Raw genomic sequence first — 17,964 nt, forward strand, 5'->3', positions numbered from 1 at the left:
AAGATGCAACCTTATGAATGAACAAATACACAGCCTGGTACATAATGGGTTGCCATCCTCACATTATACAGAGCTTGGGAACATTGCTTCCTGCCCATTTCCAGTTTGCACTTTCTCCGTGACCGCGTGGGATCCCCCCCGCCCCCCCCCCCCCCCCCCCCCCCCCCCCCCCCCCCCCCCCCCCCCGTGTCCCAAAATGTGCAGGTTGGTGGATATAACTGACTGCTGTAAATTTGCCTTCCTAGTGTGTGGGTGAGGGGTAAATGGGTTCATTGTATATTGGTACTTGGTACGATTTGGTGGGCTGAAGGGCCTGTTTCTGTGCTCTGCAACTCTACACTTGAGGAAGGCTATAAAATGTAAAATACTGGGAGAACATTTTCCGGAACACTGAGCAGTGGATCAGAATTGAGCAGGAGAAAAACTGATAGCACAGAGCAGATACGAGTCAGTACACTGCCGTGTTGTGGAGAGGGGTGGGAAGAGGGTGTTGGAGAACCCTTAGAGGGTGTTGAAGAGGTTACACACCTCATTAAGGGATTCTTGTGGTAGGGGTCGTAAAATTGGCACTTCACAGAGAACCAAAATGTTTTGGCATCAGCAGGTACTGGACTGCTGTCTGTCCCTTTGTTCTTGTACCCTGAAAATAAACACATGTTTTTCATTTTCTTACGTGCACCAAATCATTCCCTTCTGAGTCACGTTCAAGTAACATTCCTAGGCTTCAAGCAATACCATAACTGCTCAAGTTGTACACCTTGTGCTCCACAACATTTTCAAAGCACTGCAGTGTGTCAGCACTGGACACCCAGGACACTCAATGCCAATTACCAAATCTGAACGTGAAAACCTTAAGAGAAGAAACAGTAACCAGGAACTTCGTAGGCACCTTCAATTTAATCTAAAACCTATTGCTGCCAGAGTCTGGGCAATGAAATCCTCAGGAAGGAAAGTCTGCGTGAGTCGTTAATGACTGTAGCTATAACCGTTGAAGCAGGTTGCAGGCTCAGGGAGCGTGTCCACGAAGAACACCCGGACTAAGATAAGAGGGAAGGATAATTAGAATCTTTGCTTCCAGGCAACACAAGGCGTCCCTCGCAGTTCGTGGGTTTACAATCCATCGGTTACCAAACTGCTAATGATCCCGACCCCACAGATCAGCTCAGACAGCAAGATGCATTCCAGTTACCGCTCTGCTTTTTAAAACAATAATTCTCCAAGGCCGCTTTGTAAATAAACCAGAGAATTTCTTCTATGCAGTCACCAGATCTATCAAGTTACTTAAGCGCTATAAACTCTCCTATTGACATCAAGTTTTTGTTTTTCATGGATCTGAATGAGACCAAAATATACAGGCAGCAAAGTGTAATGTGCAGTGACACCCAGCGGATTTTTCAGCTCTGGGACCAAGGATCACCAGCTTCCCTTTCCCCATGTGGTTAAAGTTTCAGGGAAGCATCCAGCACCGTTATGGTCACCAAGCCGCCATTTCTGGGACTCTTCCTGCCGTGCGTCTGGTGGATCTGGTTTCGCATCCCACCAAGGACGTTGGAGGTTGGCCTCAGTTGCTACAATCAATGGCTTCACCACAGCCGGAGGGATTTGCCGTAGCACTCCTCCCACAGCCCCCGTCATCCCCCGCTGCTCGTGCTCCCGTGTTGCCGTCTCGTAGATCATATGCGCCGTGTCCGTGAATCCCTGCACACCAAATACACCAGGTCAAATTGCAGAAGATCTTAAAATCCAGCACAGCCTCACCACCTCCTACCCAACAACCTTCTCGGAGTTCAGCAACATGGATGAAGGTGCAGGTTGGAGCACAGGGTAAGGATGAGTCAGTGGGGTGGGGTTAATGAACCATTTGCTGATCCTCAACACATTCACGACCTAGATTGCAGCTATTACCCACATAGAGGAGTCAACATTCCCTGGACAAGGGTGGTGGGATCATTGTGATCTGTTTGGAATAGTAAATAATAAAGAACAGAAGGATAAAGGTAGGGGCTGAGTGGGGAGTGAGATGCAGCTTTTGAGAAGTCTACTCAGCAACAGAACAAAGCACTTTGAAGAGGTGACCACAAGGATTGATGAGGGCAGGCTGGTAGATGTTGTCTACATGGACTTTAGCAAGGCCTTTTATACTCCATCTGTCAAATTTTTGCCCAGTCATTTGGCATATCCACATCCCTTTGTATATTTGATCCATGCTCACAACTTGCTTGGCCACCCACCTCTGTATAAGAAGCAAATCTGACTACAGTACATGTGATCTCTTCATCCGTATAGACTGTACACAATGGAAAAGGTAGCTTAAACAAAATGTGAAATATTTTAAATATATAAGCCTGCTTTAAGGTGTTACTGATGTTGTCATAGTATTTTAATATTGTTGCTGCAATGAACAATGTAAAGATTGTTAAACAAACACGTGTATTAAATTTGTAGTGAAATGGTGCAAGGTCAGGTAGCAAACCATGATGGTGCGTAAAGTCAGAAATAATGCCAACGGCAAACAGAATTAGGTTTTAAAATTTGCTGGATGTGAAAGCCAGAGCATTGATTTACACACACAAAGCAACTGCAGATGCTGGAACTTGGAGCAAATACGAACTGCTAGAGGGACCCAGCGGGTCGAGCAGCGTCTGTGGGAGGAATGGAACTGCTGATGTTTTGGGTTGACACTCTGCATCAGTGCTGAGAGTGCGAGAGCAAAGGGGGAGGGGTGAGACAGGGGCCAGTATGTGAATAGTGGACCGAGGAGGGGTGAAGGATGATGGGCAGAAGGAGCCAGGAGGGAGAGGGGGGTGGAGTTGGGAGACTGAGGCACCCACCTGCCATGCTAAAAGTATGGCACTTGAAACAAGTAGGGCCAGAACACTGAGCAAGAGGTCAATAGAACACAGCAGAGGAAGAGTCATCCAAAGAGCCAATGTTACTGAAGCATTTATCACAGAAGGTTGGACAACTAGTATGAGCACCATTCAGCACAGTCTACAAGAAAGTATACACAGATGACAGGGAGCAACATTCTGTAAAACGGGAAGCAGAACAAAGGGAATGACTCACTCTGCGAGAGAGGAAACAGGACAAGTACTACGTGAAATATAAAATGTATTTTTGAAAGGAGCAGGGATTTGATAGCTGCAAGAATTGATAGTTAGCAGGTAAAATCAAAGTGAAACAGTGTGGAACAAGTGACAGAACGGGCAACAGAGCGAGTGCGGAGTGGGCAGTCATTCAGAGGGTGTCTGAGGTTTCAAGGAATGGGTTCTGGTTAAGTGTTGCTTTTATGTACAGGATGCAACTGGTTAATAAAATCGGTTACACTTATAACCTGAATCCAGAATGCTTTGTTGTGGTCACAAGTCTCTTGAATTAAGCTGCAGTAAATATGAATTGGCAAATCTTCCAATAGTAATGGCCCCAATTCTGTGGCATCCCATTACTTATAACTTGCTGGTGTGAAAGTGTACCAAGGTATATGGATATGCCAATGACTGGGCAAAATTTGACAGATAGAATACAAAAGGCCTTGCTAAAGTCCATGTAGACATCATTCTACGGCCCTGCCCTCATCAACCCTTGTGGTCACCTCCTCAAAGTGCTTTGTTCTATTGCTGAATAGACTTCTCAGCACTATACCCTCTCCTCTCAAAGGCTGCACCTCACTCCCAACTCATGACCCATGATGTTTTCTGTTGGTTAGCAAGTCCTCAAGCTTGGTTCTTCACTTCCAATATCATTAAATAAACTAACAGATAATTTAGTAGTAAAACATGCTTTGAGGATTTGGTTACAATTTAGAAAATATTTTGCTTTATTGAGTTTTGCTTTGTCCAGTCCCATTTTTCTCTAATTATTTTTTTAAACCTTCTATGACTGATGTAGTTTTAAAAGAGTGGGACAAAATTAGGTATTACTTGTTTTCAAGATCTGTTTGTTGGAGGAAACCTTTCTTCGTTTGAACAATTGTCTACCAAGTATAATTTACCAAAAACTCATTTTTTTTTTTAAAGATATTTACAAATTAGAGATTTTCTTCGATCTCAATTACATTCTTTTCCTTTGAGTCCCGATAAAATTTATTAGATGTAATTTTAATTTGGAACCCTTTCAGAATGGCTCAATATCTAATATTTATGACAGATTACTAGGAATGAGTAAGGTGCCACGAGATAAAATTAAAAATGCTTGGGAACAAGATTTGCAGATGTCAATTTCTGAGGAAACTTGGAATGACATTTTCAAGTTGGTTAATACTTCATCATTATGTGCTCGTCACCCTCTCCTTCAATTTAAAGTGCTCCATAGAGCTCACTTGTCTAAAGATAAACTATCCCGTATTTATTCCAATATATCTCCTTATTGTGATAAATGTAATAACAGAGTGGCTTCTTTAATTCACATGTTCTGGACATGTCAGAGTCTTAAAAAATATTGGACAGAGGTATTTCATACTTTTTCAGTACTTTTTAAAATAAATTTGAAACGTAATCCTTTGACTGCACTATTTGGGATCGTTGGAGAAAAAAGATAAAACTTTGAAGGCTTCTGATTTACACATTTTGGCTTTTATTTCTCTTATAGCCAGGAGGGCTGTGTTGCTTAAATGGAAGGAAGTTACTCCGCCTACTCATGCTCAATGGTTACGGGATGTTATGTCACACCTGAATCTAGAGAAGATTCACTGTTCAGTTTTTGAACCCTGTGGGGACCTTTTTTGAATTATTTTCAAAATCTCTGATTTGGTGTCTAAACCACAGATATTGGCTGACACTGTTACATTTAAGGGTTTTTCCTTGTTATTTTTCCATCTAACAGCTTCGGGTTTTGGTAGTGGGAGTAGATTTTTTTTATAATAAAATATTTCAATTTTTTTTTCCTTTATTAACTATTATATGTGATTATTGATTTAGAGTATTGTGATCTTAAGTATGATTTAACACAACGTATTCAGTAGTATTTTTACTCTTTTTTGATGAATGTACTCTGTATTTTTTTATGGATTTAATAAAAATATTGTAAAAGAAAGAAAGCAAGTCCTCTATCCATGCTAATACACCACACACCCACCACCATCCCCTCCCATGCCACAAGCTCTTACCTCTTTCACTAGGTCATATGCTTTAGCCACTCCTTCGCGTAGATCGACCGGCTGATGAGCCAAGCGATGCTGAGAGATGCGTTTGGTCCTCATCAAACCATGTGAATTGCCTCCCGGAGAAACCATGTCGTAGGCTGTCTCGGCTGCTGCCTGCAGAAAATAATTGTTATATTCAAACATCTCCAGTTCCTGTGTGGTGGTGGTGAAGATGCTTTTCTTGTGTTCCTACTGGATTAAATGAGAGACGTTCTCCTTTACCTGTATAGTTTGCACCAGTCGATTCGTCAGCTCGAGTGCAGCCATGGCGGTGGAGGTCCCAAAGGAGGCTGCTCCTCGCTGGAGACCTCTCACAATGCGCCCGTCCCTACGGTACTGCTCAATGGGCAGCCAGACCAGATCCTTCAGCCCCTGAACTGATCAACGACAGGGGAGATCAACAACACACCAGGGATAATACTCTGAACTTCAACGTTAAAATATTTCCGCCAGCCTCAAAATCATGGGCTATCCATCTGACTCCTTCGTTATCTGGTAGTACTAAGCAACTATCTGAACCTGACACACAGCTCCTCCCCGGGTTACGCACGCCCAACTAATGGACACCCCGAACATACGAATGAGCGTTTGGGAGACCAGCAGGATGGATGGGGATGGATTTGGCAGCTGCTGCAGGCATCTTCTGCCAGGTGGGAATGGGGCATTTCCACGTGCCTTCTCTCCGCCACGTCCCCCCCATCCCAAGCCACAACAATCGGGCTGAGCTGGGAGCGCTGAGTGGCCTGCTCACTCTGATCACAGTACTGCAGTGAAGTTATCCCTGCATCACTGACCTCCGTCAAATGCCACAAGATCAACAAGGATGACAAAAGAGAATTTTGACTTGTTTAATGTTCTTCACATCATGATTGCTCACCCAACTGGACCAACGAGTGCATGGGTCCAACACCTCCAAGGATACCAGGCAGCTGATTTTTTCTGATGTCAGTCAGCCATTCATTAAGTGCATAGGAGACAAGTCTGTCCACTCCCAACAACCTGTGGAATAATCAGTATAGGTTCGGTGTTAGAGGGAACCCAGCTCGCTACACAAAGGGGAGATACACAGTCAGAGGCCAGAAATGTACTGGTTGGTTCTGGAGAATGAGGAGTGGTGATAAAGACTCCTGGGAGCACAATGAAAAGCGATCAGAGCTGGAGACACGAGACTGCAGATGCTAGGATCTGGAGCAACAAGCAAAACACTGGAGGAACTCAGTGGGTCAGGCAGCATCTGTAGAAGGAAATGGACTGTCAACATTTTGGTTTGAGACCCTTCATCTGATGAAGGGCCTTGACCCGTAATGGCGACTGTCCATTTCCCTCCACAGATGCTGCCTGACCCACTGAGTTCCTCCAGTGTTTTGTTTGTAGCTATCAGAGCTACTTTGGCCAAAAATCAGCATGAATCTCATGTTCTCTTGAACACCCCACTGTAGCTTAGAGATAATCCATGGTGGGGGGGGGGGGGGGGCGCGGGACAGCTTTCTGGGATCCAGAGATTTACCACAGGCAGCCACATCTCAAACCCCTCTTCCCAACCCACAGCTCTTCCGGGGGCTAGCTCCAACAAATGGCAGGCTGACTCAGGTCAGCAACGATAGCATTAGAACTAAATCACGTTATTCAGACTGACTGTGCTCTTACCCGTGTCTGTAACACAACCTTTTCAACTTCAACTCAGAGCAGTTCAGCTGAGCCAGTCCAATTAGGATTCCTGCCAAGGTGCCCTGAAATAGGAAACAAGTTTTGGAGACTTTGTGATCAGTCTGCACTGCTCCTTCCACCAAGGAATGAGCTTATTCCAGTAATCACAGCTTCATACCCCTTAACCTCAGATCAGGCATTCTGTACAAGAGGATCACTCCTGGCCCCACTCTGGTCAGCAGTTAACCAAACTCAAGGATAATCTGTGATTCACAGTTGGAACTGATCCCATCTCACAAAAGCAAATACCTCCAACTCCTCAACTCCTCTCTTTCCTGGGTAGATGGCTAAGAGGTTGTGGGGTCAAAATCCATTCCTCCAGCACATATTCTCAGTTGCACCCCAGTGAGAGAGAGCACTGAGGGAGGCAGCACTGAGCGGATTTGAGGGGATCTGAAGGAACCATTTTAAGTCATGGAGGGCATAAGTGAATGGAGAAGGGTCAAGAACCAGGGGACACAGAATGAAGATGAATGGTAAAAGAAACAAAAAAAGGGTTCTGCTCATGTTGTTCTTTTTTCTTTTACCATTCATAAGAACAACATGAGCAGAATCCTTTTTTATGCTGCAAGTGGTTAGGGTCTGGAAACCACTCTCAGGGAGTATGGTGAAGGCAGATTCAATTGCTGCATTCAAACAGGAACTGGAATAAGCACCTGGCACCAAACCTCTGCGTATATTCTTCCCCAAGTTAGAAACAGACTACAACCTTGTGCAGTGGATGAGAGCAAATTGCTCTTGTTCCAGATTGATTCACGAATCAATCCTACTACACAAACAGCACTCAGCAGAGGTTACCCCATTCCCTCCACAACTCACTTGATCCATGGACACATGCTTGCCATGGTAGTCCAACCGAATCGGCACCTCGGATGTGAAGCGAAATTCCCTGGAATGAAAGAAGGTTTGGGGTTTGTGTATTTTCCATTGTGCTTTGACATACTCCTGAGCAAACAAAACCAGCAAGTACAACAGGCACTGGAAACTTCTTTTGAATATCTAAGATTAATTATTTCCACTGATCATGAAAATGGATTTAAGCACAAATCTAAAGTTATTAAAGAACATCCAGCTATAGGAATGCTTCATGTTTAGGAAGATGTACATAATGCAAATTGCAGGGTCTGTCACCTGGAACCTCAATTCAGAGGGAACTGTAGTGAGATCTCTGCCACAGCTACAGACACTTGGGCTCCACAACTCTGGTCAGAATGAAGGTTGAGGGAGGAATGGTTTTGTACTCTGGAAAGCAGCAGCACTGGGCTACTGGTTGTAATAATACAGAATGCAACCCTGGGTGTGCAGGCGAAGAAATACACTCAATATGCAAATATGACTACTAAAGTTGAAGATCATTCAATGTACTTGTGGCCAGCTCTTCTTAGTTTGTGGAGGATTCTTGGTGTGGAAATTTACCATCATAAATTGGGCTGCAGAACCCTCCAAAAGACTTTATCAACAATGCATGGTTTTGATTTCCCTTTGTATTGTTTCTAAACTTTGTTGATCCCTAAACCATTGAGATTCCGTTGATTTTTAAAAATCTACTTCAATTACCATTCAAATATCTTACAGGTTTTGAATTGATATATTTGTGTGTTAGAGTCAGTGTGACACAGCTCTGACCAGACCAGTGAAACAGTACCCACTGCGTCAGTGATGAGGCTAGTCTAAATGCAAACATGTGCCGACCTGGCCTTTTGAGGAAGCCTCTTGCATTGTTTGCAGATTTTATTTGTAAAGCAGGTCAAGCAGCACCTGTGGCGAGAGAAACCAGATTAATGCTTCAGATCAATGACCTGCTGAGGGCCTCCAGCATTTTCTGCTAAGCATCCTTAATTTATCTTGCCTGTATAAGATTTAGAAGTAATGATGCAGAAGAAGCACTTATGAGAGGTTTCCTTTTCTTTCCTGGCATTACTTCCTAGAAATGAAGTATGCAAACAATTCAAGGGGCATCCGTGGAAAGAGAAAGAGTCAAACATGCTTCATCAGAACTGGGAAGGTGAGGAAACGTTAGTGTTAAGTTGCAGAGAGGGAGGGTGAGAACACAGGGAACATTTGATTTTTTTCCCCGTTCGGATGATGGGTTTTCAACCTGGAATGTCAACTCACTTTCACTCTTCCCAGGTGGGGCGGAGCCAGCTGAGTGCTTCCAGCAATTTTGTTTTTATTTCAGATTTCTAGCATTTACTGTTCTTGATTTCAATATCTAGTGAATAAAGGTCTCAATCTCTCCTCATTGTCACACCTTCTCGTGTTCTGAATGTTTTATAACAAACTGGAGACCAGGCCATGTGTGCAGTACTCCACGTGATCAACCAAAATTTACTACATGTAACATTAATGGATTAACCCTGTAGAGATGACCCTAATACTTCTTATGAGAGAAACAAAGGACTGCAGATGCTGGAATCTAGACGAAAAACACAATGATGCTGGAGGAACTCAGCAAACCAGGCAGCATCCGAGGAGAAAAGCAGGTGGTCAACGTTTCGGGTCAGGACCCTGCTTATCTAATACTTCTTATACCTTGTAGGGGCCCATGAGGTGGACAAGGGCAGGCCTGCCACACTACAGTTAATGACTGCTGCTTCCCCACATCACAATGCTCACCTGAAGAAGACTGGCTGGTCTCCGAATGCCGCTGGAGAGGTACCTTCCGGCTCGCTGATCGGGATCCTGGCCTCAGCAGTCGAAGGGTCTGGTCTGAGTTTGCTCTGACCTGGAAGAGTAATTATGGGGCCGTGATCTGCAGCACCGGTTCCGTTTTTGGAAAGGCTGGCGGCGTCTGACCCGGGAGATTTTCTCACTGAGGAAAAGCAGGCAGGCAGTGAAATTAGCACGGGATAGCACCTCACTGCTCAACTTTATTTCACTTTTGTGTAACAACTCTCATAACTTTCCTGAATTTTACCAGATACTAGGTGAATAATCATCAGTTAACACAGTGTGTGTCAATAATTTCTTTGCTTTACTAACCTCATCCTTTTATCATGTTCTAGTGATCAGGAAAAGGGACCCAACTGGATTTGCCCCCCACCCCACCCACTGATTCCTCTGGCCAAGACTGTCCTTGCGTCTTCCAGCTAAGTGGCACGACCTCAGATTAAATGTGCCAGATCCCCTTAAGCCTAAGTGGCACGACCTCAGATTAAATGTGCCAGATCCCCTTAAACCTAAACTTAGCAAATGTACACATCGATCATAAAAGCACAGCCTTTGTCCACTTGAAAGAAAGGGGATTTGAAAATCAAGACCTCAGCCCCAACCCAGTGCTCATGGCCTAGGTGACACCAGTGATTCCAGTCTCCTGTATGCTTCTGAGACTTGGACCACCTACGACAGGCACCTCGAAGAACTGACATTCATGCTGTCACTCCAAAATCCTCCAAATCCACCAGCAGGATTAGCACACCAAAGTCAGCACCTTCGCTTGGGCCAATGTACCCAGCATTGAGGCCCTAATTATACCAAGTCAGTTCTCCACGGGACAGCTCACATCGTTTGCACCAAACTCCTGAAACCGACACATGATCCGTGTTGGGTAAAACCTGTGGGTGTCTACCCCAGTGAGGGTCATGACCTGTAGAATCCCTGCCCTACACAGAATCGGTGGTATTTGCATTTCTTACAGAACAATAGTGACTGGAATTCAAAAGTCGCTTTGATGATTGCCACCACTGTCTCAGCCCCACCGGTGTGACATAACAATATAATTCCATTACTCACCCTCCTGCACAGGATCTGGAGGAACCAACAGCTCCACCTCTGCAGCCAGGCTGCTGAAAAAGTCCTTTAAGAAAAATAGGGCATCCTAAACAGACAAAAAGACACATTGATCAGAAATTTTGTTAGGAAGCCCTCCATGAAAAGGCAGTAAGGTGAAAACAAAAGGCACAAATTTCACACTGAATATTTTGGAGAACTGTCAGATTTCAGTTTAGAATATGAACATTCGTTCCCTTTCACATGGGACACTTGGGGATTCAGGGGTATGGAGAGGGAGTGGGAAAGTGGTATTGAGGCCAAGATTGGGTCAACCATCATTTTACTTTTAGGCACAGCAGAAATGAGGAGCCAATTGGCCTACTCCTGCTTCTGTCTCTTATATTGTTACATAGATCGAAGGCCAAAAAGGCATAAGGATCCATTATACCAAGTTTTTCCTCACTAATTGTGCCCATTACCTGGGGACAGTCATTCAGACCCTGACCCTTACGGTACAGCCCAGTCCCTTTGAATGGGAAGGTCTGGTGGTGCAGTGTTTAGTGCTGCTGCCTCAATTCCAGACACCCACTTGAGCAATGTTTGCATGCAGTTTGCAGGTTCTTTCTGCAACCACGATGGTTTTCCCTGGGTCTCTGGTTTCCTCCCACATTGCATAGATGTTGGTTGGCAGGTTAACTGGTTGCTGTAACTCGACCCTGAGTGACAGGAGAATTGGAGTGGAATGGGGGGTGGGGGGGTATTGATGAGGGTACCATAGTTAAAATGGGATAAATGCAGACGGGTGTCAATGGTCAGTATGGAAGTGGTGGGCCAAAGGGCGTGATTCCATGCTACATGACCTTACGATTTCCCAATCTCTCACCATTTAAAAAAATAACTTTGTTTTTCTGTTACATGCATCAAAGTGGATGACCTCGTATTTTCCACATGGTATTGCATCTACCATGCTCTTGCCCACCCAATCAGCTTGTCCGTATCCTCTTGAAATATCTTCTCTGTACTCACCATCCCATCTAGTTTAGTCACATCAGCAAACCTACAAATATAGCATCCAGTCCTCTCAGCCAAGTCATTGATATGGATTGTGAATAGCCAGGGCCCAAGCACCCTGCAATTCCCCACTAACCACTGCCTGCCAAACTGAAAAAGATCAGGTTATTCCCATTCAGCTTTCTGTTCGATAATCAAACTATTTCTCTATCTACGCCCTTTTATGAACCTAAATATGGACTGCAAGTCCTTTTATGTGTTTCTCTCCAGTCATAGTATTTTATCTTATATCTTGGGTTTCTTGGTCTTTCTTTGCCGAATTCTAAAAGTATTCCAATCCATGGGTATTTCTGGTAATTTTTTAATCCTCCTCCTCAGATTTAACATCATCTTTAACTTCCTTTGTCAGCCATGGCTGATCTATTTTTCCTGTCGGGTTTTTGTGGTTAAAGGAATTTTTTTTTTTGCAAATTATGCATTACTCAGTGAAATGCTAACCATCATTGCCTGTCCACTGTCACACCTTCCATTGTATTCTCCTAGCCAACTCTCCTCTGAAACTTCCACAATTTCCTTTCTTTAGACTTGACCCTAATTAAACTTTACTATCAAACTCAATGTCAAATTCTAAAATATTATTGTTACCCTTCACCAAAAGTCCCATAACAACAAGATAATCAATTAACCCTTTTTAGTGCACAAACTGAGATCCAAAATAGCCTTTTCTCCAGTTGGTTCCTCAATATGTGGATCTAGAAAAGTATCTTGTATACATTCTGCAAATCCTTTTTGAGGTAAGGATTCTGTCAAGACCAATCCTTGATGAGCTATGGATTCTGTAGGCACTTGCCCCCACAAGTATACGGCTCCATCAGGAATAGAAACTTTCCACCCAATCACAGTAAAATTAAAGGCTGCACTCCTCAAAGCTATCTGCAAACTGTTGGAAAGAGCAAGGTTTGAGTTTGGGTTGGGGTTGCTTTCAGTCTCAGTTTTACCAACCTGATCAATGTTTAGTCGAAGGGGCATCAGCGTAATGCGCAGACAACACTCCTGAGGCATCCGAGTGGAATCTGGACTCACGTGCAAAGCCTTAATGGTCAGCTAAAAAACAAATGGCCAGAGGTCACCAAATTAGATTCAGGTTCGGTTACCTGTGGTAAAATGAACTGTATTCTTGAGTTTAAAAGATTGAAAGGCGATCTGATCTTGGTAATTAAACAGTTAATAGAACTTCAATTGGATCAGTATTTTCTCTGATTGAGAATCCAGAACAAGGGAGCAGAAGCTTAAAATTTGAACCAAGCCACTCAGGTGCGACATCAGGTAGCTTGCACACAACCACCTTTAACCCTTAACGCTCTTTCTGCATCTCCTGCACTGCCACACAATTAAAATCAGTGAATCTCAATCCTCAAAGTTTCAATTGACCCCAACCTCTGCTGCTTATTGAGGGAAGAGAACTCCATATTTCTATGACACAAGAGATTCTGCAGGTGCTGGAATTTGCAGCAAAACACACAAAATGCTGGAGGAACTCAGCAGGTTAGGCAGCATCTATGGAGGGAAATAAACAGTTGATATTTCGGGTCGAGACCCTTCATCAGGACTCCTTTGTCTGAACATGTGCTCCTGAGAATAAAGTCTGAACTGCCTGGTTCTAATTTTGTTTTACCCATTTTGTTTCAGGCTCTCCCCCCATCAGTGGAAATAATTTCCATCACTTTGATCAAAACATTTTGAACAGTTTAATTGTTTCTTAATAGTCTGAACTTAAGTGCTAGCCTTAAGTTTACAAAATAAACAGAAAATGCTGGTAATACCTAGCAGATCTGGCAGCAACTGTGGAGAGAGCAGCAAAGTTTTAGGTCAATGAACCCAGGGAAGAGAGAATTAAAGGAAATGCCTGAGAGGGGATGGAAGGCAGGACAGATTAACTGACAAAAGGGGCAATGGTGCAGGACCAAACATGACAAGTAATTAATCTGCAGGGGTAGAGTGATGAGAACAATATCCAGCTGAAGTTGTTGAACTTGATGCACTCCATCCAGAACACCATTCTTATTTGACACAAATGATGCCAAAGGGAAAGAAGACGACAGGCAGAAATAGAAAATTCTCATTTCTCAAACAGAAAGAAAGACTACATTATCTACATGTTACTCCAGATTCCAGCATCTGCAGTCTCGTGTCTCTGCATAGTCTAAAGTTGGAGAATTTGCTAACGAGACCTGCAGGCTGCAACATGCCGAGATGGGACATTGTGTCAGTTTACTGAATCTGTACCCACTCCAAGGGCAATATTTTCTGTATTTAGTGTAATGCCCAGAACTGAATGCAGTATGCTCCACATACAATCAATACTGAGCTTTAAGCAGCTGCTTTCAATACTATTAAGTGTGCAGTTTAAATTGGCATCATGGTCAGCACAGACATCGTGGGCCAAAGGGCCTGTTCCTGTGCTGTATTCTTCTATATTCTATGAGAGAAACAATATTAGAACATAAAACAGGACAGCACAGGAACAGGCCCTTTGGCCCATGATGTTGTGCCAAACTAATTAAACTAGTAATTCACTATTGTTTCTCGCAACATTACTGAAAGCAGCCAAAGGGCTCCACGCTACAGATCCCTCCCCATCCCCAACCAAATGATTAGGTCCACAGCCTGGTCTCAAACTCAGCCTCACCATGTTTGAATGAGCCTTCCTTGGTAGCTCTTTGCTGGAGTACAAGTAGAGGAACTTGTTCATCTGTGATGTTGCGAGGCGGTCTCGGATCTCGAGGTCCTGGACTATGAAGACCTGCCGTGAGATGGGATGTTCTGCTGAACCTGGATCCACACTGTAGCCTGTCTGAGGATAAACTTCATGCTGAAATTTCACCTTTGGGGATAAAAGAGACATATATGGGCATTTAAGTTTTGCTTTCAAGATAAACTATGCCATATTTTCTTCAGCCTTATTCTTTTCTGTTGTAGTTCACTGTTTGGTGGTGTGGTGGACTAAATACTGCTCTTTTTTCAATATACGGAAAATGATCCGGAAACCATGAACCAGGTGGAATGGCCAAGGAAGACATGTCTATCTTTAGACCTGATATTCAATGTGCTCAACTAATAGAGGGCAGCAACTGACAAGGTCATTGGAAGGTTGATTTTATCTTAAACAGTATAAGGGAAGATTGGGGAAGCAGTAATTAAATCTGACATGGCAGATCTGACATGGCTCCAGAAAAGGTGGACGTCATGGAGGGACTGTCTACGGAGTCTCTGTAGGTGGAGGTTAGGAACAGGAAGGGGTCAACAACTTTACTGGGTGTTTTTTTATAGGCCGCCCAATAGTAACAGGGATATCGAGGAGCAGATAGGGAAGCAGATCCTAGAAAGAAGTGATAATAACAGTGTTGTTGTGATGGGAGATTTTAATTTCCCAAACATTGATTGGCATCTCCATACAGTGAGGGGTGTAGATGGGGTGGAGTTTGTTAAGTGTGTTCAGGAAGGATTCTTGACACAATATGTAGATAAGCCTACACAAAGAGAGGCTGTGCTTGATTTGGTATTGGGAAATGAACCTGGTCGGGTGTCAGATCTCTCAGTGGGTGAGCATTTTGGAGATAGTAATCATAATTCTATCTCCTTTATGATAGCACTGGAGAGAGAAAGGAACAGACAGACTAGAAAGGTGCTTACTTGAAATAAAGGGAATTATGAGGCTCTCAGGCAGGAAATTGGAAGCTTAAATTGGGAACATGTTCTCAGGGAAAAGTACGGAAGAAATGTGGCAAATATTCAGGAGATATTTGTGTGGAGCTCTGCATAGGCATGTTCCAATGAGACAGGGGAGTCACGAGAGGATACAGGAACCGTGGTGTACAAAGGCTATGATAAATCTAGTCAAAAAGAAAAGAAAAGCTTACAAAAGGTACAGAGAGCTAGGTAATGTTAGAGATCCGGAAGAGTATAAGGCTAACAGGAAGGAGCTCAAGAAGGAAATTAGGAGAGCCAGAAGGGGACATGAGAAGGCCTTGGCGGGCAGGATTAAGGAAAACCCCAAGGCATTCTACCAGTATGTGAAGAGCAAGAGGATAAGATGCAAAAGAATAGGGCCTATCAAGTGCAGCAGTGGGAAAGTGTGTACGGATCTGGAGAAATAGCGGAGGTACTTAATGAATACTTTACATCAGTATTCACTATGGAAAAGATCTGGGTGATTGTAGTGAGGACTTGCAGCAGGCTGAAAAGCTTGAGCATGTGAAATTAGGAAAGAGGAGGTGCTAGAACTTTTGGAAAGCATCAAGTTAGATAAGTCGCCAGGACCGGATGAGATGTACCCCAGGCTGCTGTGGGAGGAGGGGGAGAAGATTGTGGAGCCTCTGGCGATGATCTTTGCATCATCGATAGAGACGGGAGAGGTCCCAGAAGATTGGAGGGTTGCAGATGTTGTTCCCTTGTTCAAGAAAGGGAGTAGACACAGCCCAGGAAATTACAGACCAGTGAGTCGTACCTCAGTGGTTGGTAAGCTGATGGAGAAGATCCTGAGAGGCAGGATTTATGAACATTTGGAGAGGTATAATATGATTAGGAATAGTCAGCATGGCTTTGTCAAGGGCAGGTCCTGCCTTACGAGCCTGATTGAATTTTTTGAGGATGTGACTAAACGCATCGATGAAGGGAGAGCAGTAGATGTAGTGTATATGGATTTCAACAAGGCATTTGATAAGGTACCCCATGCAAGGCTTATTGAGAAAGTAAGGAGGCATGGGATCCAAGGGGACATTGAAATGTGGATCTAGAACTGGCTGGCCCACAGAAGGCAAAGAGTGGTTGTTGAAGGGTCATATTCTGCATGGAGATTGGTGACCAGTGGTGTACCTCAGGAATCTGTCCTGGGACCCTTACTCTTTGTGATTTTTATAAACAACCTGGATGAAGAAGTGGGGGGATGGGTTAGTAAGTTTGCAGATGACACAAAGATTGGATGTGTTGTGGATAGTATAGAGGGCTGTCAGAGGTTACAGCAGGACATAGATAGGATGCAAAGTTGGGCTGAGAAGTGGCAGATGCAGTTCAACCCAGATAAGTGTGAAGTGGTTCGGCATGACTGAGTTGGGACAAAGGGCCTGTTTCCATGCTGTATGACTCTATGACAGGGAGAGGCAGAAAGATGGAAAAGAGTGTTATAGAAAGATTTTGCCATCACATGATACTTCACCCAATTGTGAAATGATAAATGTTAATAAATAACTGAGGGCAGAAAATATAAAGTAAATAGTATAATATAACGGGGCCTGCTGGAACAGACTTTCAACATATAAGTGTTTGAATATGGCAGAAAGGAACTGAAAGTCCTCAGTCAGTGGGGAGGAGGGACGCTCTCAGAAGAACAGGTAAAGGATGCTTCAGCTTCTCACCTTACTGAACTGAATCTCCATCAGGACGTCGTGGTTCCTCCCGGGTCCGCCCTGAATGCGTCTGGTCGAACGGCCGTGTCGCGCAGAAGGCTGAGATGGGGAGCTTTGGGAAGAGCTTGAACCAGTTCTAGTGCTACAAAAAACAAAAGCCAAAAAAATTAGCAGTAATGAATGGTTATTCTGTCTTAATGAGAATTTTAATTGAAGAAATGCAGCACAGTATAATTTAAAAAAAAACTGTTCATTCCCAACCAAATCAAGCCTCAGATTCATCACGTCTCACAGGTTGTTGCTGGGCCTGGGTGATGTTATGCTCCCAACTGCTCTCAATGGACTTCCACAGGACGCTCAGAAATATGTTAAGTAGTGAAGTGGATTGCAACAGCCTTTGAGAGCCCACAGGCCTAGAGAAATGCTGAGAACCATCAAAAGAAAAATAATACTAACAATTGTGAAGTGGTACATTTTACAGAGACAAACGAGAATGCATATGCCGGAACCTGGAGCAAAAAACAAAAAGCTGGAGAAACTCAACGGGTTGAGCAGCATCTGTGTAGGAAAAGGAATCGTCAACGTTTCAGGTCAAAACCCTGCATCAGGACTGTTCAGGTCCCAATGAAACGTCCACAATTCCTTGCCCCCAACAGGTGTTGCCCGACCCTTTGAATTTCTCCAGCAGTTTGTTTGCTGATACATTTTATAGGGCTGTTGACAGAAAGCAAATGGGATCCTTAGCAACCTTTATACCACACTAGCTCACACAAGGTGCCAGCTGTAATACTGTGTTCATATTTGGGTGCCACAACAAGGATGCTAAGGCTTTGCGGAGGCTGCAGGAGAGATTTCCTCAAATAGTTCCAGAGGTGAAGAACTTCATTTATGTAGAGACACAACAGACGTTAGAAGTTCGAGCAGGTTAGATGTTAATGGTGGGAGGAGGACAATTAATAGACTATTATTCCAATTATGAAAGGTTTTAAC

General features: G+C 43.8%; 1 protein-coding gene across 1 annotated transcript in view; it reads right to left on the minus strand.

The window, feature by feature from the left end:
- Positions 1 to 354: 354 nt before the first annotated feature.
- LOC127568717 (autophagy-related protein 2 homolog B-like) overlaps positions 355 to 17,964 on the minus strand; it is a 95,145-nt gene continuing 77,535 nt past the window's right edge. Inside the window, 13 exon segments of the mRNA XM_052012789.1 lie at positions 355 to 1,520; positions 1,523 to 1,556; positions 1,558 to 1,698; positions 5,105 to 5,254; positions 5,363 to 5,517; positions 6,018 to 6,139; positions 6,788 to 6,870; positions 7,667 to 7,736; positions 9,464 to 9,659; positions 10,580 to 10,664; positions 12,572 to 12,673; positions 14,259 to 14,453; positions 16,984 to 17,116. Of these exon segments, the coding sequence (XP_051868749.1) occupies positions 1,414 to 1,520; positions 1,523 to 1,556; positions 1,558 to 1,698; positions 5,105 to 5,254; positions 5,363 to 5,517; positions 6,018 to 6,139; positions 6,788 to 6,870; positions 7,667 to 7,736; positions 9,464 to 9,659; positions 10,580 to 10,664; positions 12,572 to 12,673; positions 14,259 to 14,453; positions 16,984 to 17,116 (1,573 nt within the window). The 3' untranslated portion in view covers positions 355 to 1,413.

This window comes from Pristis pectinata, chromosome 1 (assembly GCF_009764475.1).
Source record: "Pristis pectinata isolate sPriPec2 chromosome 1, sPriPec2.1.pri, whole genome shotgun sequence".
NCBI classification, from domain to species: domain Eukaryota; kingdom Metazoa; phylum Chordata; class Chondrichthyes; order Rhinopristiformes; family Pristidae; genus Pristis; species Pristis pectinata.